General features: G+C 35.4%; 1 protein-coding gene and 1 non-coding gene across 6 annotated transcripts in view; both read left to right on the top strand.

The window, feature by feature from the left end:
- Positions 1 to 2940: 2940 nt before the first annotated feature.
- Positions 2941 to 25445, top strand: part of PPIG (peptidylprolyl isomerase G) — a 47452-nt gene continuing 24947 nt past the window's right edge. The window contains exons 1-7 of one of the 5 annotated variants that reach the window (XM_054562654.1): positions 2941 to 3204; positions 15957 to 16004; positions 16302 to 16379; positions 16487 to 16561; positions 16941 to 17048; positions 17713 to 17757; positions 21192 to 21279. In XM_054562654.1, coding sequence (XP_054418629.1) covers positions 16319 to 16379; positions 16487 to 16561; positions 16941 to 17048; positions 17713 to 17757; positions 21192 to 21279 — 377 coding nt within the window. In that variant the 5' untranslated portion in view covers positions 2941 to 3204; positions 15957 to 16004; positions 16302 to 16318. Of the gene's footprint in view, positions 3205 to 3350; positions 3482 to 15956; positions 16005 to 16301; positions 16380 to 16486; positions 16562 to 16940; positions 17049 to 17712; positions 17758 to 21191; positions 21280 to 25445 lie in introns of those variants that run through there. The other 4 variants (XM_054562652.1, XM_054562653.1, XM_054562655.1 and 1 more) reach the window with 4 other exon arrangements.
- On the top strand, positions 20690 to 20796 carry LOC129061992 (U6 spliceosomal RNA). The gene has a single exon (XR_008528236.1). It is a non-coding gene; the product is annotated as a U6 spliceosomal RNA (small nuclear RNA).

Consider the following 25445-nt stretch of genomic DNA (forward strand, 5'->3'; position numbering starts at 1 on the left):
TTAAAGCAACCACATTGTCTTAACAGTTTTGTTTCATGAAGCAATACATACCCAATTTCACATAAGCTAGTTTAAACTTGGTTTCTCTTATTTGCAAATGAGAGCTCTTACTAATGCTGGAATCAAAAGGCATATATAATAATAGTATTGTACAATCATTTCATAAAACACTTTGGCAGTTTCTACTAAAACCGATCCTATCCATGTGCTAAGATCTAGCAGTTCCATTCTTAGGTATATCTCCAACACATAAACATAATACATGTGCTCCCATATATTAGATAAAAGAATGTTCATCGCAGCTTTTTTTCATAATAGCTAAAGCTAAAAACAAACAAATACATCCAACTAAAAACAAACGAAAATATCCAACTAGAACAGAATGGATAAATTGTGCAATACCTATTGTGATGGTTAATTTTTTTTTTAGTCCTGACCTGAGGGCATGCCCACTAACCCCAGAGATGTTTACTGAGAGAGGAAGGTGGGGAGTGAGAGAAAGAAACATTGATGTGAGAGAGAAACATTGATCGCCTGCCTCCCAAGGGAGAAAGTGCAAGCACACTAGGTCCTTTGTCTTGAGGCTTTTATCTCTCTCTTACAGGCAGGGAATCTTAGGGGAAGTCTTAGGTGAGTGTTTCAGCAGAACATTCCTCAGTTCCCCAGGTGTGCCATTTTAGGGTCATGGTCTCCACTGATTGGTCAGTGGCAGGGCAGCGTGTCTTTTAGTCAGTGTAGTTGGTCCTTGGGTTACCCACCTGGTTTTGATGCTTTTCTGGTCCTGGAGGTGAAATACAAGTGAGGCCTAGATGTTATCTCTGGGGAGAAGAGGTTACCCTGGGGGCAAGGTCCTTTTTTTCCCCCAGTTTGCCCCCTGCCAGGTACTGGAGGCCTTCAGTCCTGGTGACCATCTGCACCTGGATGTAAATTGCTCATCCATTGTGTTCAGCTCTGTCTCAGCTTCCCTAGTCCACTTGCCAAGAAATTTTCCTAGCTTCTTACTATCCTGCCTCATGATGATCTGTAAAATATCCTCAAAAATGTCTCTGACTGGATGGGTGAGAAGGGGAAGAATACACCAATGTAAGAGCAATATCACCTACACATTACTTCTACCAGTGAGTAGAAGTCTGGGAAACTAGCCTGTATGTCATAGCTAAATAAAAATATGTTCTGATGAAAGCTGATAAACAAAAATCAAACAAACCAATACTAAAAAAAAAACCAAAAAAACCTATCTTAATATAGTGCTTCATATAAATCAGATATTTTAAGGTCTTGTAGAATTACCCTCCTCACCGACAAGTGTAAATTATACAACCCCTGAACTGTCCAAAGATCAGTATTCTGTTGCTCCCCTGCAATAAAGGCAATCAATGGCTTAAGTAATTGTTCTCTCAGTTTTATAGCTACGCAAAATTGGTCAAGACCCGAACATGTACCACACACCTAACTGTTGATAATTAATTCACAGAAGACAAATGAGTGAAAAATTTAAATAATGTATTTTTTACACAATAATAAAATATAAGTTCTCTTAGCTAGTTCCTTTAAAATTTGCCTCACATACCCACAAGGATTGCCCCAGTACCCCTTCCCTCAAACAGCAGTGGGCAATAATTTCTAACCTAATCTAGGGAATTTTAGTTCTTTTTTTATTTATTGATCGAGAGAGAGAGAGAGAGAGAGAAAGAGAGAGAAACATTGATTTTGTTGTTCCACTTCTTTATACATTCATTGGTTGCTTCTTGTATGTGCCCTGACCAGGGATGAAATCCACAAGCTTGGTATATCCAGAGGATGCTCTGATCAAATGAGCTACCTGGCCAGGTAGGGACTCTTTCTTCTTAAAAATAATAGTATGTACCCTTTTCCCCTAGAGCAGGAGTGTCCAACCTCTTGGTGTCTTTGCGCAACACTGGAAGAGGAGTTGTCTTGGGCTATACATCAAATACCTTGCAACATGTAATCACCAAAAAAAATCTCATAATACTTGAAGTAAATTTATGATTTTGTGTTGGGCTGCATTCACAGCCATCTTGGGCTGCATGCAGCCGGCAGGCCACAGCTTGGACACCCCTGCCCTAGAGAGTACTGAATTTGGAGTCAAAGACTTGCTTTGATATTTAGAAACTGTGTTTTGGAAGGAGACAATCATCCTCCCTGAGCCTCAATTTCTTTATCTGCAAAACAACAATAATAATATCATGGGTTGTTTTGAGACTATAAAAAACAACGGGCCTAACTGGTGTTACTCGGTTGGGCATCATCCAGCAAAGCTAAAGGTCGCAGGTTTGATTCCTAGTCATGGCACATGCCTGAGTTATGGGCCAGGTACCCAGTTGGGGGCGTGTGCAACACATATATGTTTCTCTCCTCTTTGTGCCTCCCTTTCCCTCTCTCTAAAACTAAATAAAATCTTTTTTGAAAAATCACAAGGATAATCAATGACTTTGTACCTTTCTTTTTTCCTCAAATAGCACTTTTTTCAGTGTTCCCTGGAAGGTTTTTTTTTTTTTAATATTTTATTTATTTATTTTTAGAGAGAGGAAAAGGGAGGAAGAAAGCGAAAGAAACATATTACATACTATGTGAGAGAAACATAAATTTGTTGCCTCTCCTATGCACCCCAGGCATGCGCCCTGACCCTAAACCTAACCAGCAACCTTTGCTGTAGGACTCCCAATTGAGCCACCCCAGTCAAAGCATGAACTGGAAGCTTCTTGAAGGCAGGGCTTTCTTCTCAGTATTGTGGCAGAGGGTCAATAAACATTTACTAAATGAAACTCTTCATCTCACTAACGATACGGCATTCTAACAATTACAAAAGTTCCCAATCAACTCACCCACAGAGTATTAAACTTACCTATAAACTAGGTGACGCAATCACGGGAACTTCAAGGAATAAGGGCAACCAACCCATGACGTACTTCCGGCGCGACGCTGTCCCTCCAAACCGAGACTGGGTTGTGGGGGAGGGAGGCGGGTAGTGGGCTTTAGCGCCTTTCTGGCGGCGGTAGATTTGAAGCGTTTTAAAGGACCCGGGGAAGAGGAGACGGTAGAGGTGCAGGTAAGTGGTGTGAAGGCCGTGTTGTTTCGGTGGCGTCCTTCGCTACAGTCGCCTGTGCGAGAGCGGGAAGAGCCCGAGAAGAGGGGCGGAGCCGGCGCGATAGGCCCTGCGAAGTTAACCGTCTTCCTCTCAAGGTAATGGGGCTGCCTGGTTCGACAGGGGACCCTCAAGGACCTTGGCGCCGGCTTTGCAGCTGTTGCACTTGGGGGTGGCTTCCAGCCGTCTCACTCGGGCCTGGGAAGCGGTCCTCCCCCTGCCAGCCCCCGCCCTTTCCATTCGGGCGCACGCCTCCCTCCCTGACGCATTTTGCCGCACAAGCTGTAATATGGCGGCAGCGACGGCGGCCTGAACTCTAGGGAGCCGGGGTGATTTTTGATGCTTCAAAACTGTAAGACTAAACACTAATGTGGGGTAGGTAGGAGGATTGGTGGGGGAGGGCAAGGCGTAACCTGTCACACTGTCAGGGTTGGAAGAGTGGCGGGCCAGGAGCCTGGATCACAGGAGTTAAGATTAGATTGAAGGCAGACTTTACTCCGACTGCGACCTTTTATTTCCTCGTAGGGACAGCGTCTATCGTGAATAGTTAAGAGGCCCAGTCCACCTAGTTCAGCATTCTTCAAAAACTCAAATCCAGTCTCTTCCTCTCTCATCCCAGAGCTGTCTCGAAGTTCCCCCACGTTTCCGAGGATCGGGTGAGCAGCGCAGGCCTTTTAGGAGGAGATTATTACTTTAGGAAGAAAATGATGGCTACTAAGTTCCATATGCCTTGGGGGAAGTGTGCGAATTTGGCTTATCTTTAGCCTTTTAAAGTGCTAAGTCGAGGTTTGCGGGCATTAAGAACTGCCGGTCTTTCTAGCGATGTTATAAAAGCACCATTTTGTGCATTGATTTTAATTTCTCACAACACTACTTATATGTGTACGAACAAGTTTTTGCAATAATGGTCAGAAATACTTCGAAGGAACAGTTAAATATTTTGGAAATTTGGGGGTACGTTAACTTTCCGTAGCTAAAACCAAATACGGGGAATATATGTGTATCTGTATGTATTCCCATTTGGCAAAGAATGGCCATTTACCGGTTCGGAATGAAGGTGGGGAGGCTGTGTGTAAACATTTTTGAAACTGTGCCATAAAATCCAGAAAAGGCACAGATGTCTAGATAGACGCTTCTTTCACTGATAATGTGTTATGTATCAGAAAATTTAGCCCTTTTAGCATTCCCCCTTTTATTTTAACCATTTGAGATGGGATTATTTTATAACAAGTTACATACTTATGTCTTAACCAGAGTCATCTTATGTTGTTTAATATTTTCTTTAAGATTCAGGATTAATGGTGCCCTGGGATTGTTATGGGTCTTGCTTGCCTTGTGGGATTCTGTACTTTTTTAAAAACTGTATTTGCTTTTTAAGTTTTTTGTTTGTTTTGTGTGTGTGTGTTTTGATTGTTGCAGGCTCTTGCAGGGCCACCTTCTCTTGTCAGTAGTGTACAAGTTTACAAACTCCTTAGGTTAGAAATTTTTGTTTCTGGCTTAACCATCTTTCTGCACCTCAGTTACTTCATCTATAGAATATTTTGATTTCAGACTATCATGAAACTGGGTTTCAAAAGTAAATATTGAGGTTTGTTAAAATTCTCTTGTAAAACTGTCTTTCAGTAAGAACTGTGGTTCTCCTATGAGTGAAGAGCACACATTACATTTCTTGGGACGTATTAAAGGCCTTTAGTTTTTGGTGGTATTCATTTTCAGTAAGAACTCAGTTCACCTATGAATGAAGTGGAGCATACATTACACTTATTGGGATGTACTAAAGATCTTTAGTTTTTATTGCAGTCTTGCAGTATCCGTGGCCTTGAAGAAAGATCTTTGTCCTTTTGCATATTTTAAATTAGATTTTCTGTCGGGCAGCATTCATTCTATAAGGAAAGGGAAATTGGTAGCCATTTAAAATAGGATGAACTAGTTCCATTATCAGGACACCATCTGCAGTTCTTTCAGTATTGCTTTTTTAAGAAATATGTTGATGTTTTCCCTTCATATTTTACTAACAGGATAGTTCAATGGAATTAAAATGTATTATCTGTTTTTAGTATCCTAATGTACTAAGGTGTTTTACTTGGGAAGCCATAGATAATTGACTCAAATGATTTGAAGAGTTTGTTGCATAGCTTTCTGCTATGTTGTGGTATTGCACTTTTTCTCCTGCTTTAATATTACAATCAATCTTCAGTTTTCATTTGATTTACGTGTCAATAATTTTGTCCTGGTTTAATGTATATGTGATCCTAATAAGCATTCATGGTATTTTTATTTATGTAGGGCAAATCTTGTATCTTGAAATTTGCTACAGGCAAGTATTAATACTCAAAGAAAACTGTTGTAACTGGGATTTTTACTTTTAGTGCCAGAGAGGAAATCTTTTGCACTTGGTTTTAGTTTGAGCGGTGGCTTACAATAATGACCAATTTCTTTTTGAAATATAATTACATCATACCTGTAAATATAGACATCAATTTTTGATATTAAAATGGTTATTTTTAAAATGTGAATGATTCCTTAACTCACTGATTTTTAAAACGAATGAGAAACCTGTTTGTTTATATATTAAACCACTGTTAATTATGTAAAACTTTAGCTTAAGGTTTAGTTAGTCATTGCATTATGGTCATATGCTAGAAAGTTTAATAAGCCATAACCTAGAATATTTGTGACTAAGCTTGTTTCTGCAGTGAAGCTATAGAGTACTTAAACAGAAATCTTTGCTTCCCCCCCCCTTGTGACCTTGAGCCAGTCACTTCAACTTGCAGTCCTCTTGTCCTAAATCTATAAAATCAGAAGATTGGAGCAGATTCTCTCTCATGTTCCTTCTAACTTCAGGAGCTGGTAGTTCTATAGAAATCACTGAATTGAATAATGTTGATAGGATGGTATAGGCATAGCTCTGGAGACATTAAAATAAATTTATCATTATAAGAACTTAGATAATTGCAGGTACAATTTTAAGAATATTAGCAGAGATTTCCCAGTTAGCATATGCTTTTTCAGTTCAGTACTAATACAATTTTACTATATTTTTATGTCTCTTGGATTGTGTGTGTAGAAAGTGTATGATATCCTTATTGTACACTGAATTTGGCAACATGCCAGCATTTCTCTTTGTAAGTTTTCTGAAGGATTTAAGAATTTCGTAACTGCCTATACATTGTTAATTGGTGGTTCTACCAGAACAGTGGTTTATGACTGTCAAAGACACTAAGGGAAGGGCCACTATATGGAAGAGTATAGTTACCTTTCCTGACACTTCCGAATGTTAAGTTGTACTTAATTTATTAGCAATCTGGCATTCATAAGTGTATTTAAATGTTTTTGAAACAGTTCATTTTTATTTCTCATTTGTTCTCTGGTCTACATTAGGATTAGGGTAAAGAGGCTTATGTGAATGTTGGCTTGCCTCATTTGAAAATAATCTTCAAGATTGGCTGTAGTTTTTATTAGTTTAACTTATACACTATGATTATACTTAGAGGTGGAAATCTTATATGAAAATTGTCACCTGTTTATTAAACTTAAGCAGATGTCCCTTGTGTCTTGGTTATAAACTGAATATGCTCCTTTTTATAGTGGATTCTGTAGGGAGGGAGGGAGGAGATAAGAGTGAAAGAGGAAAGGAAAGGAACACTTTTCTTTAAAAAAAAATTTTTTTATTTACTTATTTTTAGAGAGGGGAGAAAGAGAGGAAGAGAAACATGTGTGAAAGAAAGAGCAATGGATTGCCTCTCTCATGCCCCCATTTGGGGACCTGGCCTTCAACCCAGGCGTGTGACCTAACTAGGAATTGAATTGTCAAGCTTTCAAGTCTGCAGACTGGTGCTCAATCTACTGAGCCACACCAGCCAGAAGGAAAGGAACACTTTTTAAAAATAAAATGCAGTAGGCAGGTCTATACTGTTTCAGTTGTGAAATAGGCTGAGAGGATTTCTGACTACAAAAATATTCTCAATACCCCCATGTGAGGAGGAAAGGCACTGAGTTTTAGAAGAGTCTAGTTCCACTCAAGCATTGATTAACGAGCATTCTTTCTATTTGATAGTCCTGGGCCAGTCATTGCTTTGTGTTGAAGATACAAAGGTTCTTGGTTTGAGGAGTTTACAGAGCAGTTTATGATAAAGAAAGTAAGATTCAACAAAGGAGGATCATTTAAGTTTTAGAGAGTTAGGGTGAAGCTCCCACAGTGTACTCTGGCTATGTTGAATCTTTAAGCATAAGCAGGAGTTAGCCAAGGGAATCAGAAAGGGCAAAGACCTGCTGATCACCTTAATATTAATAGTTTAAAAGGATTCACTGACTACTTTTTCAAGATTTCAATACTATGCTGACTCCCTCATACTGCGTGAAGCTGCCAAATAATTCTTTAAATATAATAAAGTTGCTGTATTATTTATTGCCAGATTATAAATACCTTGTCCATTACCATGTATTTTAATGATTAGTTGCCCATATTCTTTGTCCTCCCTTCTTCATGTTACTTTAGGGTGAATATGGAAGTTATTTTATGTATGCACCCACAAGATTTAACTTTTTACATATGAATTGTTACCTCTCTGATATTTTTATGAAATATACATGTGTTGTAGAAGTTTATAATCCTAGCATTTATATTTTAAAATCTTATATCTATTACTGAAATACAAAAGTAACAAAAAAAATTTTTTTTAATTAAAAATAAAAAAGGAAGCCCTGGCTGATGTGACTCAGTGGATTGAATGCCAGCCTGTGAACCAAACAAGGGGTCCCCAGTTTAATTCCTTGTCATGGCATATGCCTGGGTTGCAGGCTGGGTCTCTGGTTGGGGGCATGCCAGAGGTGTCGGATAGATGTTTCTCTTGCGCATCGCTTTTTCTATCCCTGTCTTTCTCCCTCATCCTCTCTCTAAAAAACAAATAAAATCTTTAAAAACTTTTTAAAAAGTAACGATGATATTGTTGCTAAACATTTAAAATAACATGTGATTCTGTCTGTTTAGAAAAAGTAGAAAAATAATAAGAAAAAATATTAGAAGTTATAGCTAAATGCGAGGATTTTATGCAATTTTTGTGTGATCTTTTTTCAGTGAACTTGTTAACTTTATTGATTATCTTATTTAAAAATATTTTTATTATGAAGTAGATAAAATTAAGTATATTAAGTTCAGATATCTGAAGGAGTGGGGCAGGCGAGGTGAGTGCATGAGGTCAAGTACATAAAAAATGGTAACAGCTAATAGGTGATAGCGGAAACTAGGTCAAACTGAAACATATACCTCATGTAATGAGGGCAGACCATAAATATTGCTCTACAGGAATGAGGCTAGATAATGATGATTTTTAAAAAATAATTTTTATTAAATGTATTGGGGTGGTTGGATTTTATAGAAATAGCTGCAACTCATTTAGATTAAACAAATTTGCATCAAACATCTGTAGAATACTAATTTGAAAGCTTTCATTATTTACTGTTTGAAGGGAATTTCATCAGTTATTTTCTGAAAATTGCATAGGCTTGATTTTTCTCTGCACTGTATTTTTGGTATCTCGGCATTGTTTTCTCTTTATTTTTTCTTGAAAAAAATGAAAAATTTACCAGATGTTTGTCTTGTTTGATTTTAGATACCTGAGTAAGACCAGGAAATCATAGAGGAAATACTGTGTCCTATTTCTGATCTCATGAAATCTGATTTCAATAATGTTAGAGACATAGCATTGAGCCATCTTTTGTGTCAGCATTGTTCTTTATTAGCTATTAATCATAGAGCATTTATATACTTAAGAGATTTATGTACTGCTTTTAATGATAATCTGCTTTCGTTTTTCTCGAATTAAGGCATATTTGTCATGAAAACATTTTAATCTATTTCTATGAAAAGTATATTTATGTGGTGTAACCTAAGTACAATAGCCACTTCAGACCTGTACATTATAATCTTAGAATATTATATATATATATATAACTATATTCCCAATGCTGTTCTTTACATCCCTATGACTATTTTGTAACTACCAATTTGTACTTACTAATCTCTTGTCTTCTTTCACCCAGTCCCCTAACCTTCCTTTCCTCTGGCAACCACCACTCTATTCTTTGTATCTATGAGCCCGTTTCTATTTTGATTGTCCATAATTTTTTAAAAAATGTTTATTGATTTTTAGATAGTGAAAGGGTGAGAACAAAAGAGAGAAACATTGATTTCTTGTTTCATTGGTTGATTCTTGCCCTAACCAAGGATCTAAACTACAACCTTGGCATGTTGAGATGATGCTCCAACCAGCTGAGCTACCCTGGCCAGGGCCTGTTCTTTTATTTTGTTCTTTAGATTCTCCGTATAGGTTAACATATATTTTTTGTCTTTCTTTGACTATCAATTAGCACAATACCTCTAGGTCCACTCATGCTATTGCAAATGATAAGATTTTATTTTTTGTAATATTCCATTGTATATATGTATCACAACTTATTTTTTTCATTTGTTTATTGATGGATACTTGGATGGCTTCCATTTCTTAGCTATTGTAAATAATGCTGCAGTGAACATAGGGGTGCATATATTGTTTGGAATTGGTGTTTTGGGTTTCTTTGAATATATACCCAAAAGGGGAATCACTGGGTCATACAGCAACTTCATTTTTAATTTTTTAGGGAACTTCCGTACTGTTTTTTGTATGGCTGAACTAATCTGTGTCTCCACCAACAGTGCATGAGGGTTCCTTTTTCTCCACATCCACTGCCAACACTTGTCAATTTATTGATGATAACCCTCCTGACAGGTGTGAGGTGATAATTTCAATGTGGTTTTAATTTGCATTTCTCTAATGATTAGGGATGTTGAGCATCTTTTAATATGTCTGTTGTCCATCTATCTATATGTCCTCTTTGGAGACGTGCCCATTGAGGTCTGTTGCCCATTTTTTAAATTGGATTAGTTGTTTTTTGGGCGTTGAGTGTATGAATTCTTTACAAATTTTGAATATAAACCCCTATCAGAGGTATCATTGGTGAATATCTTCTTCCATTCAGTTGGTTGTCCTTTTGTTTTGCTGACAGTTTCCTTTGCTGTGCAAAAACTTTTTAGTTTGATGCAGTCCCATTTCTTTATTCTTTTGTTTCCCTTGCCTGAAGAGAGATGGTAGAAAAAATAATGGCTATGAGAAATGTCCGAGATTTTACTGTTTATGTTCTCTTCTAGGGGTTTGCTGGTTTTGCATCATATATAAATATTCAATTCATTTTGAGTTTATTCTTGTGTAGGGAGAGAGGGAGGTGGTCTAGTTTCATTTTTTTTTTTTTTTTTTTAAGATTTTACTTATTTTTAGAGAGGGGAAACGGGAGAAAGAGAGGGAGAGAAACATCAGTGTGTGGTTGCCTCTCAGGCACCTGCTACTGGGGACCTGGCCCACAACCTAGGCATGTGCCCTAAGTGGGAATTGAGCCAGCTTGGTTCACAAGCTGCTGCACAATCCACTGAGCCACACCAGCTGGGGCTGGTTTTATTTACCTTTTTTTTTTTTTTTGCATGTATTTGTGCAACTTTCTCCACACCATATTTGAATTAACAGTCTTTACCCCATTGTATAGTTTTGCCTCTTTTGTGAAATATTAATTGACCATAAAGGCATGGGGTTATTTTGGGTCTCTGTTCTGTCCATTGATCTATATGACTTTTTATGCCAGTACCATGCTGTTTTGATTCCTATGTACTTGTATAGTTTGATATCAGATAGCATGATACCTTCAACTTTGTTCTTATTTCTTAAGATTTCTGTGGCTGTTTGGGGTCTTTTGTGGTTCTATATAAGTTTTTGAAATATTCGTTCTAGTTCTGTGAAATACGCCATTAGTATCTGGATAGGAATTGAGTTGAATCTATAGATTGCTTTGGGTAATATGGACATGTTAATGATGCTAGTTTTTCCTATCCATGAACATGGTATAAGCTTCCATTTACTTGTATCGTCCTCAGTTTCTTTCTTCAGTATCTTATAACTTTCTTAGTACAAGTCTTTTACCTCCATGGTTAAATGTATTCTTAGTTATGTCATTTTTGCTGTTGTTGCAATTGTAAATGGGATTATTTTCTTAGTTTCTTTTTCTTGGTAATTCATTATTGGTGTATAGAGATGTCACTGGTTTCTGATTATTAATTTTTCTGTCCTTTACTGAATTAATTTACCAGTTCCAGTAGATTTTTGGTGGAATCTTTAGGGTTGGTTCTCTATGTATAGTATCATGTCATCTGCAGATAATGACAGTTTTACTTCTCCCTTCACAATTCGGATGCCTTTTATTTCTTCTTGTCTGATTGCTGTGGCTAAGACTTCTAACTACTGTATTGAATTACAGTGGTGAAAGTGGACATCCCTGTCTCATTCTGATCTTAAGGGAGACACTCTGAGTTTTCCTAATTGAGTATTATATTAGCTCTGGGTTTGTTATATATGGATGGTCTTTACTATGTTGAGATATGTTCCCTCTGTTCCCATTTTGCTGAGAGTTATAAGTGGGTGCTGGATTTTATCAACTACTTTTCTTTGCATATATTGATATGATCATATGATTTTTACCCTTCATTTTGTTTATGTAATGTATCACTTTAATCAATTTCAGGATGCTGCACCACTCTTTCATCCTAAGAATAAATCCTACTTGATCATGGTGTATGATCTTTTTAATATATTGGTGAATTCTGTTTGCTAATTCTTTGTTGGGGATTTTAGCATCTATGTTCATTAGGAATATTGGCCTATAACTTTCTTTGTAGTGCGTTTATCTGGTTTTGGAATTAGGATATTGCTGGCCTTGTAAAATGAGCTTAGGAGTCTTCCCTATTCTTGAAATTTTTGTTATAGTTTAAAAAGGGTAGGGTGGTGTTCTTTGGATGTTTGGTAAGATTCATCTGTGAAACCATCTGGTCCAGGAGTTTTATTTGTTGGAAGTTTTTTTATTTCTGCCTTGATTTCATTGGTTGTAATGGATCTCAAGATTTTCTGTCCTTGATTCAGTTTTGGAAGATTGTATGTTTCTAGAAATTTACTCATTACTTCCAGATTGTCCAGTTTGTGGGCATATAGTTTTTAATATCTACTGATAGGCCTATATATTTCTGTGGTGTCAGTTATTCTCTTTCATTTCTGATTTTATTTATTTGGGTCATCTCTTTTTCTTGATGAGTTTGATTGAAGGTTTATCAGTCTTGTTTATTTTTTCAAAAACAGCTCTTTGTTTCATTGATCTTTTATACTGTTTTTTTTAACTCATTATTTCCACTCTGATCTTTATTTTTCCCCTCTTTCTACTCACTTTAGCCTTTTTTATTTTTCTAGTTCCTTTAGGTATAAGATTAGATTGTTAGAGATTTTTCTTGTTTCTTCAGGTATGCCTGTATTGCTATGAATTTCCCTATTAGAATTGGTTTCACGGTGTGCTATAGATTTTGGGTTGTGTACTTATTTTCATTTTTCTCAAGATCTCTTTTGATTGCTTTCTTGATCTCATTGTTAACCCATGCGTTGTTTAATAACATGTTATTTAGCTTCCATGTGTTTGTTTTTCTGGGGGTTTTTTCCCCCTTGTAGTTGATTTATAGTTTCATATCTTTGCATTTGGAGAAGATACTTGGTATGCTATCAGTCCTTTAAAATTTATTGAGATTTTGTTTTGTGCCCTAAGGTGGTTTATCCTGCACTATGTTCCATGTACAGTTGAAATGTATGTTCTGCTTTCAGGTGGAATGCTCTGAAAATATCAATTGAATTCATCTGGTCTAGTATTCCATTTAAGACCACTGTTTCTTTGTTATTTTGTGTCTGGAGGATATATCCATTGATGTTAGTGAGGTGTTAAAATCCCCTACTATTAAAAAAAAAAAAATCCCCAACTGTATTACTGTCGATCTCTCCTTATGTTGGGTGCATAAATTTTTGCAAGGGTTATATTCTCTTGTTGGATTGATTCCTTTATCATTATGTAATGTCCTTTTTGACTCTTAATAGCCTGTATTTTAAAGTCAATTTTGTCTGATATAAGTATTTTTACTCTGGCTTTATTTTCACTTTTTTAAAAAGATTTTATTTATTTATTTTTAGAGAGTGAGGGGAGAAAGAAAGAGGCAGAGAAACATCAATTTGTGAGAAAAACATCAATGAGTTGCCTCTTGGCCTGCAACCTAGGCACATGCCCTGACTGGGAATGAAACCATTTACCCTTTGTTTTGCAGGCTGACACTCAATCCACTTAGCCACACCAGCAAGGGGTATTTTCATTTTTATGTGTATGAAATATAATTTTTTATCTCTTTATTTACAGTCTTTGTGTTTTTCATTCTGAGGTGGGTCTGTTATAGACATGGTATGCTATATGGGCCTTGCTTTCTTATCCATTCAGCTACCCTGCGTCTTTTGATTGCACCATTTAATACATCTACATTGAAAACGATTCTTGATAAGTATATATCTATTGCCATTTTATTCTTTATATTTATGTTCCTCTTTTTTCTTAAAGAAGCCCCTTTAACATTTCTTGTTATACTGGTTTGGTGGTGATGAATTCTAGCTTTCTATTCTTGTCTGGGAAGCTCTTTTATTTTTCCTTCAGTTTTAAGTAATAGTCTTGCTGGGTAGAGTAGTTTTGGTTGTAGGATCTTGTTTTTCATCACTGAATATTTCATGCAAATTCTTTCTACAATGAAATGTTTCTGTTCAGAAATCAGCTGACAGTCTTATGGGAGCTTGTAGGTAACTAGCTTTCACTTGCTTTTAAATTTCTCTTTGTTTTTAACCTTTGCCATTTTAATAACAGGGTGTATTGGTGTGGGTCCCTTTGGGTTCATCTTGTTTGGAATTTTCTGCACTTCATGGACTTGAGTGTCTTTTTCCTGCAGGTTAGGGAAGTTTTCAGTCATTGTTTTTTCAAATAATTTTTCAGTCTTTTGCTTTCTCTCTTCTCCTGGAACCTCTATGATGTGGATGTTGTCCCAGAGGTCCTTTAGATTATCCTTATTTTTTTTAATATTTTTTTCTTTTTGCTGCCATGATTGGGTGTTTTCTACTACCTTATCTTTCAAATTGCTGTTTAGATCTTGTGCTTCATCCAACTTGCTGTTGATTTCTTCATTTCAGATAACTGTTCTTCATTTCTGACTGGTTCTCTTTTATAGTTTATTTTTTATGTCCTTTTTTATGCTTACTGTCTCTTTGTTGAGGGTCTCTCTGAGTTCATCCATTCTTTTCCTAAGTTTCTTGAGCATCCTTATAAACATTGTTTTGAACTTTGTATCTGGTGGATTGCTTGCATCAATTTAATTTAGTTTCCTTTTTCTGGGAATTTCTCCTATTCTGTTTGGGGCATTTTTTTTTTCTCCCTATCTTTACTGTCTATTTGTATTTGTTTCTGTGTATTAGGTAGATCCGTTGGTCTTGGTGTGGTGGCCTTATGTAGTAGGTGTCCTTTGGAGTTCATTGATGCAGTCTTCCTGATCACCTCAGCTAGGTGCTCCAGGAGTGTGCCTTGTGTGGGTTACATGAGCCCTACTTTTGTAGAGTCTTGATTGCTGTTGGCACGCCTGTGGGTGGGATTGTCCCTCAGGATGGCTGACTGTGAGCATTGATCCCAACCACAGTGTACAAGCTGCTGTGCTGGGTCTGACGCCATAAAGCAGAATTTGCCTCAGAAGGATGGGTTGCCTGCTTAGATCCCCCTTTGGGTGTACCACTTGTGGAGTTAATTGGGTCTCGCTCTGATGTGGTTGAAGCCTGCCACTGAGTGTATTGGTTCTGGGACCTTTGGGGAGGGACTGTAGTGCAGGTCAGTGTCAGATAGTGACTGTGAGTGGCTCTAGGCTACCTGTTTGGAGCTACAAAGTGATGCAGTTTGTGGCTGCTTCTGCTGGGCCTGAGTGCACACTGGAGAGGTAAGGTGCACCACGGCCAGCTTCTACCAGCACTGAGTCCTTGGGGCAGTTCAGCAAATGATTGAAGGCACCCCAAGATACGCCTCTGCCTAACTGCTTGGCTCAGTCACTGAAAGAGCCTCTGGCAAGATTTCCTGTTATTGTGACTGAATAATATTTTGTTGTGTGTGTATGCATATTTTTTAATGCTTTTTTTAGGTACCACGTTTAAGTGAGATCATACAGTATTTGTCTTTGTCTGCAATTATACTACAGTTTTGTAAAATGTTACCATTGGGGGAAACTGAGTAAACTGCACGCTGTATCACTGCATTATTTCCTACGACTCTATCTGACTTGACAATTGTCTCAAATAAAAATTTCAGTAAAAAGTTGGAAAAGGGAGGAATCTTTTCAGGATGGAGGATATAGATCTTTCAGAGCTTCACTGGACCTGCTGAGTTACCAGCTTTGATATTATAATTTTCAGGCAAGCATATACATTTCAGTTAGTCTCTGTTCTGAGCAGATTTAACTGTCGTTTTTATAGTTCATTTTCAGTACTGTTTACACTAAGTACTTTGTTTCTTCTGCCTTCACCTCTGTCATTTCCCACCAAGAATTATGATTCAAATGTTTTAAGTCCTTAAAATAAATGCTTTATTAAAAGAATGTCTGTTAAATAATAGGGATTTGCTGTGTAGATAAAACGGTTACATAGATTATATCACTGGTATTTTTCTCTGTCTGTACTATCAGTAAACATTTTTGCTCATGATCAGAAAATCCCTTATGTAAAACTTAATGTGCTTTTATTCAAAATATAAACCTACCATATATTATTAGTGTTGTTAAAATATCCCCCTTTCTTCCTTGATGATTTATTTTTTGGTAATTTTTTAGGGATTTGCATGTTTTCTTTTTAAAATCACCATTTTAATCAAAACTCTTATTTTTGTTTTCCAGAGCTAAAAGGTTTGGATCACTTTGCCTTTGATTTTTCTCTGTTTAAAGGTAATTTGCCTGTAGAATTCACTAGTCATACAGACTTAATACAATTTTCTGTTTGGGGTGGCAATCTATATTCGGTTGTTGAAATAGAAATTATGTCATATAATAGTTGAGCCTTTTATGTCTTTTTGTTGTCTTACAAAATGTATATGATTTATGCTATGGAAGTAAATATCAAAATAAATTCAAATATCACAATAAACTCAAACTACATTTCTACTTTATGCTCCACAGAATACATTTTTCAGAAATTTATGAAAAACCTTTGTCAGTTTGCCTGAAACTGTATTTTACTCATAGGTTGAAATATTGGAGCCATGGGAATAAAGGTTCAGCGTCCACGATGTTTTTTTGACATTGCCATTAATAATCAACCGGGTAAGAATATTAATTTTCCTATTTAACATTTATAAATAAGTATTTAATATTTTAAAGTGGTAAGGAAGTTTAAACCAATTACCTCTTTTTTTCTTTTTTTTTTTAAGCTGGAAGAGTTGTCTTTGAATTATTTTCTGATGTGTGCCCCAAAACATGCGAGAACTTTCGTTGTCTTTGTACAGGTTTGTAGACATTTTCTGTTGCCGTAGTAGTAGTAGTCCCATTTTTATTTAAACATATTTTAAATTTCTTTATGCATGTACCTTTTTTCTTTTAACATTCAGATTATGCATCGTTGACTAGGATATGAAAGTAATTCTTAGAAATATTAGTCATGATGGGATTTTATTTGACATTGATTTCTACACTCCCCAGGAAAATGTCTGATTTTTAAAATAAATTTTTAAAAAATTCTTGAGGAGAGTGAAAATTCTATCATTTAAAAATGTCTGTATGGTTCAAGAGAGGTATATTTTAGAGGGTGAAAGTTTTCATTAATTATGCTTTAATATACTTCCTTGATTTTCTTTTAAATGACCTACTCATTTTCCTTCTTTACAGGTGAAAAAGGGACAGGCAAATCAACTCAGAAGCCATTACACTATAAGAGTTGTCTCTTTCACAGAGTTGTCAAAGATTTTATGGTTCAGGGTGGTGACTTCAGTGAAGGTAAGACTTTGGTTCCCACAAAGAAAATTTTATATATTACTTGTTAAGTATCTCAAAATTAGACAAGTTTTAGAAGTACTATTCAGTTTTCTTCTCATCCCACTTAGTTTTTGCTATAACAATTAGAAACACTCATAGAAATAGATAAAAAGAAGGAAGCACAGGAAATAATTTCATGTTTGATGCATGAAATAATTTCAGAAATCTGCTTCTGTATACAAAATAGTATATTCATCTTTTAGTAACTTATCAGTATATGTGATTGTTTTTGTCACAGTCAGTAATCCTTAACTACAATAGAGTTTTTATCTATATTTTCACTATAAAAACACTGAAATTTTATTTTAAAGATACTTTGAAAAAATATCAGTAATTTCTGTTAAAAACCCTAATCGTTATTAGAATCTGACCTCTTGTTTGTTTGTTTGTTTGTTTGTTTTCATATATCTTAATAGACTTGGTCATATTCTTACTATTGTATCATAAGGGAAATAAAGTAATTTGGGATCTTGTCAGTATTGACTTTATGATTTGCTGTGAACCTTTGAGTGTTATTAATTGAAAGCTATCCAAGCACTAACTTTTTAAGAAACATTTTGTTTAGGTAGCACTTTCAAGGAGATTACTGTCTTGAGAGTTCTGAGTCTATGTTTTTCATTCCTAGGAAATGGACGAGGAGGGGAATCTATTTATGGAGGATTTTTTGAAGGTAAAAATACTTCCTTTTATTTTAAATTGTGGGGTTGTGGGAGTTTTGTTTTTTTTTTGTTCTGCCATTTAATCATTGTTTATTTTTCAGTAACAGTTGAAATACAATATTATATGAGTTTCAGGTGTATACCTCAGTGATTAGACATTATACAACTTGATAAGTGATCATTCCGATAAATCTCGTACCCATCTAACACTATACATAGTCATTAGAATGTAATTGACTATATCTCTTTTGCTAGACTTCGCATCCCCATGGCAGTCCTGTAACAACCAATTTGTGCTTCTTAATCCCTTCACCTTTTTCACCCTCCCCCAACCCCACTCTTATCTGCTGTCAAAATGTTCTCTATATGTATGTATGGGCAGTCTTCACCACCTCTTGTAGAAGCAGTATTAACATTCATTGCACCTCCAACAGCAATGCCTTCTGCAGCCATGGAAGTGGGTTATGGGTAGAGCTGAATCTTGAATGCACTCAAGACTGCCGCGACTCAACTGTGTGGTTGCAGGGAAGGAGCTGAATGATATATTCTTCATCCATTCATCTTATCAGTGGACATTAGGTTGTTTCTATATTTTGGTTATTGTAAATAATGCTGCAATGATCATAAGGGTGTGCATATATCTTTTTGAATTACTGTTTTTGTTTTCTTAGGATATATACCACAAGTGGAATTACTGGATTTTATGAAACCTCCATACTTTTTTTCATAGTGGTTGTACCAATTTATATCCCCACCAGCAGTGCACAAGGGTTCCCTTTTCTCCTCTTGTCATCTTTGTCAGTTGTTACTTGTTTTATGTTGTTGTTTTATTGATAATAGCCATTCAGACAGGTGTGATGTGATATCTCATTGTAGTTTTAATTTTTATTTCCCTGATTAGTGATGTAAAACATCTTCTCATTGGCCATCTGTATGTCTTGGAACAATGTCTATATAGGTCCTCTGCCCTTTTGGTAATCAGTCGTTTGGAGGAGAAGTGTGTGTGTCTGTGTGTGTGCGCTCACACATGCACACTAAGTTATTTGAGTTCCTCACATATTTCGGATATTGACTGTCAGATAATTAATTTACAGATGTTTTTCACTGAATGGTAGGCTGCCTGTTTGTTTGGTTGATGGTTTCCTTTGTTTTTGTAGTGCCAAAGCTTTTTAGTTTGACATAGTTTTATTTATTTTTGCTTTTATCCTTGACTGAGGACACAGATCCAAAAAAAATACTGCTATGACCACTGTCACAAGAGTTTACTGCCAATGTTTTCTTTTGGGAGTTTTATGGTTTCTGGTCTTAAATTTATTAATTCATTGAGTTTATTTTTCTATATTGTGTAAGTGGTCTGTCCAGTTTTTCCATCACCATTTATTGAAGACACATCTTTCTCATTGTATATTTCTATCTCCTTTTTCTATAATAAACTCTTAGAATTATAATGCTAAAACAGGAACTTCTGTAGCTCGATCTTAATCCTCTTATAATTCCTTTTTTAAAGCAATATGTATTTGACATATATTAATTTTAGTTGTATAGCATAGTGATATCACATTTAAATATCTTTAGAAATGATCACATTAAATCTAGTAACCATCTGTCACCATACCAAGTTATTACACTATTATTGACTATATTCCTTGTGCTCTACATTAAGTGACCATTTAAACGTGGGTTTATTTCTAGACTCTATTTTGTTCTATCTGTGTGTCTGTTTTTATGCCAGACCCATACTATTTTGATTACTACAGCTTTGCAGTATAGTTTGAAGTTGGGGAGCATGATAACTCCAGCTTTGTACTCAGTGTTGCTTTGGCTGCTTGGAGTCTTTTCTGATTCCATACAAATTTTAAGATTATTTGTTTTAGTCCTGTAAAAAAATGCCATTGGTATTTTCCATTGAATCTGTATATTGCTTTGGGCAGGAGACATTTTAACAATATTCTTCCAATACCTGAGCATAGTATATTTTTCTCTTTATTTGTGTCATGTTCAATTTCTTTGATCAGTGTTTTACAGTTTCAAAGTACAGGTCTTTCACTCCTTGGTTAAATTTATTCCAATGTATTCTGTGCTTTTTGAAGCAATTGTAAATGGGATTTTTTTTTTCCTGGTAATTCATTATTAGTGTATAGGAACAAGGCAGATTTTAGTATATAAATTTTTTTGTCTTTGGCTTTACTGAATGTATTTATTAGTTCTAATTGTTGGTTGGTTGGTGGAGCCTTTAAGCTCTACCATATATAGTATCATGTCATTTGCAAATTGTGAGTTTTACTTCTGTACCAATTGGGATGCTTTGTATTTGTTTTCTTGCCTAATTGCTGTGGCCAGCACCTCCAACATTATGTTGAATAAAAGTGGCAAGAGTGGGCATCCTTGTCTTGTTCCTGATCTTAGTGGGAAAGCTTTCAACTTTTTTACCATTGAGTATGATGTTAGCTGTGGTTTTGTCACACATGACCTTTATTATATTGAGGTATGTTCCCTCTCTGTCCACTGTGTTTAAGAGTTTTTTTTATCATAAATGGATATTGAATAATCTTAATCTTTATTAAAGGAGATTCAGCAGTATTTCTTAATAACTACATTTTTAGTGGGTCCATTTTTCTATGGTGATTTTTTTAAAACTTTGATATTCTAAAATTTAGCTATAGTTTTTCCCAAATTTAAGTTTTCTCATTGGAATTTTGATATAAAGATCACTTGAAAGACTATAAACATATGAATGTGGAAATACTTCATGTTTCCCATCTTTCACCTTTGGGAGTCAATGAATTTTGTTTCAAATTTCACTTGCTTAGTTCTTATCCTAATCCAAGAGTAGAATGCAAGCTGCTCTCTTTGCAATAAGTGATGCTGTGGCAGAGATTAAGTTAATGAGTGTCTGTGCTCAGAATAATAAATGCCCTTTTGTGTTCAGAAATGAAATAAACGGTGCTCTCTTTGGCAGCATATATACTAAAATCGTAGTGATACAGAGAAGATTAGCATGGCCCCTGCTCAAGGATGACATGCAAATTTGTGAAGCAAATTTTTTAATTCTGTATTTTTAATTCTCTTTCAAAAGAAAAGGAAAAATGAAATATAAAAGAATGCTATCTGGATTCTTTCTCTTGCTTTTTAGGGGAGTTTTTCTTTTTTTTCAAATAAGCAAAGAAAGTTGTATTGTTTTTTCTAAAAGAAATGTAAAGAACAGATATAAATGAAAAGAAAGGGGGTTGATGCCTAGGTATTGAAAATTAGAACTATTTTAATCTAAAAAGATGGAGGAGGGAATTGGTTAATATTTGATTCTTCTTTTAATCTGACTTTTATATAAATTTTGTCTGGCAGTAAAGAACACATGCTATGAACATAAGATATAAAGAGGAGTCAAAATGGTTTTGGGGGCTACTTTATGCCTTTTTATATAACTGAAAGCTTTGCTTCTCTATAGATGAGAGTTTTGCTGTCAAGCACAACAAGGAATTTCTCTTATCAATGGCCAACAGAGGAAAGGATACAAATGGTTCACAGTTTTTCATGTAAGTTTTTATAATCTGATGGCTTAAAACATTCTTCTTTTGGTGTGTCTTTCTCTGTGTGCATGGCTTTGATCCCTAATAAATAGAGGAGGGATCCTTAAGGGGGAGAATTTTTGAAGGAGAGAGAACAAAGAATTGTTGAAAAAGGGAATATTTATTGAAAGGGGAGTTGAACTGTAGTGCTGAAGTTTACAAATGATGAAAACTGGTCAAGAAGACACCAGAGCCAGCTTGAAGGGGTGGTGTTCCCACTGGTCGTAGTAGGACAGTTTGACCATCAAAGTAATGGTAGTATCAGATTATTAAATAAAACAGAAATCCAGGAGCCCGTATAGATACAAAAAATAAGTGAGTAATGGGAAAAACAAAAGCTGTTTCATAGTAGAATGTCAGGTCATAAATGTAAAAGGAATGCTGGAGTAGGAAAATCACCATTTTGCATTTATTTCAGTAATAATTGATTCATGAAGGAGTTATCTATAGGTGGTAAATTTAGAGGGCATATGTAGTAAGGAACAGGGTATTTACATACAGTGTGTCTTCATAAATTACTTAATTACAAAGAGTTAAATACAATCGATCCTCATTATTTAAAGATTCTGTATTTGTGAATTTGCCTACTCACTAAAATATATTTGTAACCCCAGAGTCAATACTGCTGATGTTTTCCAATTCTGACTACAAAATATTTGTGACCAGGGCTCTTATCAGCAATGCATATTTTTTTTATCATGTCCTGTGGGTACAGATTTGCTTTCTCTTCCAAGAGCCTTAAACTCTCCTGGTCTTGGAAGAACTTAATCTGTCGGCACCAGTGTATTCTAGTGTTCTCTATTTTATATTTGTAAGTCTCTTCTTCAACAGTGAAAAATCTGACTCCCATTATCCTATGTAGTTAAAATACCATGTTTAAAACTTACTCGAATTATTATTTTTGGTGTGAATTTTATGTAGTTTCATGACTCGAAACGTGTTAGGTTCATTTGTTTCTGGTTATATTTCATTTTGTTCTCCCTTTTACCATGTTGTTTTTTTTTTAGTTTATAAAACATTAACATGATTCCAAAAGTCAAAACAAAAAGAATTCCCTTGAAGTATCACTTTCACCTAACTCATCATTCCATTTCCCTATTTTTTCACCCCATTTCCATCCATTCATACTAGTAACCAACCTCATTAGTTTCTGTTTTATCTTCCTGTATTCCTTTTTTTCAAGCATAAGCACAGATATATATGTATTTTGTTATTTTCCCTTTTTTCTTATGCAGTGTATAACAGTGTACTTAACAGTGTATCCTGGAAATCACTCCATATCAGTTCATAGATATCTTTCTCTTTTTGCAGCTGTGTACTCTTATTATATGTATGCAGTGTGAAATAAAAGTAGGTTTACAGTTTGTAAGGAAAATGATACAATAATTCATAAGTAATAAAACAATAAACTGTTACTTGTACTCACAACTGTAAACCTACTTTTGCCCCACTTGTATACTGTAAAATATGGGTCTATATGATTTTTTTAATTGTAAACAACTTTATCATGTTTGTTGTCAAAAAATTAGATCACACAAATAAAAAAGACAACAATCCCATCCCCAGAGCATCTTTCTAATAAAAATGTATGAAGAGTGTTGCATATACTCTGTAATCAACTTTCAGATATAAATCTCTTTGCATGTCACTAAATATTAATTAACATTTTAATAGCTACATGTTAATCCATTGTTTAAATGTACTGTGCTTTATTTACATAATTGACCTAATTTTTGAACATTTGGTTTGATTTCCTTTTTTCAGATTGCTGCAGTGAACATTGTACCTATTATTTAATGCATTTTTATTATTCTTTTATATAAGTTGCTAGAAGTTTACTTACTGAAATATTTATACCTTTTTAAGTCTTTCCGTGTTTATTGCTGTATTGACTTCAAAAAAGAAGTATATTTTACTTACTAGCAGTAAATGCCAATTTTCCCTGATCTTTAACACTGTTATCATTAATTTTTCTTTTTTAGGTAAAATTCTCCCTGTGCTAACCAAAGTCCCTATGTTAAGTTCACATAATCTTGCAAGTATATTCTCTGAATCTTCCCTCCCTGTGTTGATTTCTCCTTACCTCTTTCCATTTCTAGATAACCCTTCTTTACTTCTGTATTCTGTTTTTTGAAAAGAAACAACTTCATTTTTTAATTAAAATCATTTTAAATCTTGGTAACATAAAATTTGCCATTGTAATCATTTGTAAGTGTATGATTCCATGGTACTATAGTTATAGTGCTGTGTAACTATCACCACTGTTTCCAAAACTATTTCATTATCCCAGAGACTAACTGGGGGGAAATGCCCTGCCTGTTATCGGGGACTGTAGCCCTGCATGAGCAAGGTCTGACCTATAAGTCTCAACTGGAAGACCAGGAGTGCTGGCCAGCAAGCATGAACTGATGCAGGCACAGGTGGGCCCCCCCTCCCACCCCCCCGCCCCAGCTGGGAAATCAGGCCTGAAGAAAAATAATGTATTATTTCTTTTGAAGCCTGTCCTGCTAAGAATAATGTCTTCTAGGTAATCAAGTTAACGTACACTGGATGTTTAGTTTCCAAGCACAAGATTGTCCTGATCACCTAGCGTCATGCTGTCTAATAGACCCTGATTTAAAGAGACCCGTATGTTCTTGCAGTTATTACTTCTGAACAATATCTATTCTTTGATCAACACTAAGTGACATTGATTGATGAGCTGTTACGTGCATGCCATGTACTCCCTTACCTGCTGAACTCAGTAAAAGCGTAGGGAAAAAGGAGATCAGGGCCCTTCTCCTCTGAGGGATTGGCCAGCCTTTTCTCCCGACACAGATTGTGTGTTGGAGATTTATTTCATCTGCGGCTCCAGGGTACTTTGCAGGTCAAGGTCCCCCCACAACTAACCATTTCCCTTTGTCTCCAGCCTCTGATAACCTCTATTATACTTTCTGTCTCTATGAATTTTCCTATCCTAGTTATGTAACTGGAATCATACAATTATTTGTCCTTTTGTGTCTGGATTATTTCACTTAGCACATTTTCAAGGTTCATGCATATTGTAGCATATATCAAAACTTCATTCTTTTTATGGCTGAATGTCACTACACTATACATACCACATTGTACCTATATTCATCTCTTGATGGGAATTGGGTTGTTTGTGCCTTTTGATTTTTATGAATTGTCTTGCTTACGACATTGGCATACATACATTTGTTTGAGTCCCTGTTTTCAATTCTTTTGGATATATACCTAGGCACTGAACTGCTGGATCATGTGGTTATCGTTCAGCTTTTTCAGAAGCCGTCAAAATGTTTTCCACAGTGGTTGCGTCATTTTATGTTTCCACCAGCACTGTACAAGCGTACCCGTGCATTTTCCCATGTCCTCATCATACTTTTTTACCACTCTGAGAATAATAATGAAAATACTGTGAAATTGCTCTAGGGATTACAAATAAATGCTGTTGAGCATGTGAACTTGCAAATATGGAATCTGTGTAGTGAGGATTGAATATATCTAGATGCAAATTATATATATGTGTATGTATATACTGAAAATAATGTAATACAAGTACATATCTGGTGTACACCTAGGTTTTTACTTTTCTAGGTGCTTTTAGCAAGTATAAGTAAACATAGCTGTTACAGTAAGAAAACAATAGGTTATTTTTAAAATGAACTTGTAAAAATATATGTGTGTGTTCATTAGATTTTTTTTTTAAGTAGTGTGTGTGCTTTAACCAAAGGTTAGTTTAAATTATGTTTCTTCTTCAAAATTTCTAATGTTGTCTTTGATAAAGTTTTTTAAAAATAATAAATTTTATACAATGCTTATCTTCGATTTATTGTACCTGTATGTCCCAGTAGCTAGCTACTCAAGTAGCAGCCTTCTTCATGACAAAGCTTTAGGGTTGATATGGAGAAAGAAAACATTTCAAAAAATTATTTCATTTGCAAACAGGGACTTTTACTTTCTTGGGATTTTCTCCAAAGTTTTAATCAAGATCTTTTTCTTCAGCATAAAGTTTACTTTATGTCAGTGATAACAAACTCCAAGGGCTACAGGTCTCAGGCAAGTAACATAAGTAAAGACTGTTGGGACAAGAAACTAAACTGTTAATCTCTATATTAAAGAAGACAGAGATT

This window comes from Pteronotus mesoamericanus, unplaced genomic scaffold (genome assembly GCF_021234165.1).
Source record: "Pteronotus mesoamericanus isolate MK-2021 breed Mesoamerican mustached bat unplaced genomic scaffold, CSHL_Meso_final scaffold_651, whole genome shotgun sequence".
Lineage (NCBI taxonomy): Eukaryota > Metazoa > Chordata > Mammalia > Chiroptera > Mormoopidae > Pteronotus > Pteronotus mesoamericanus.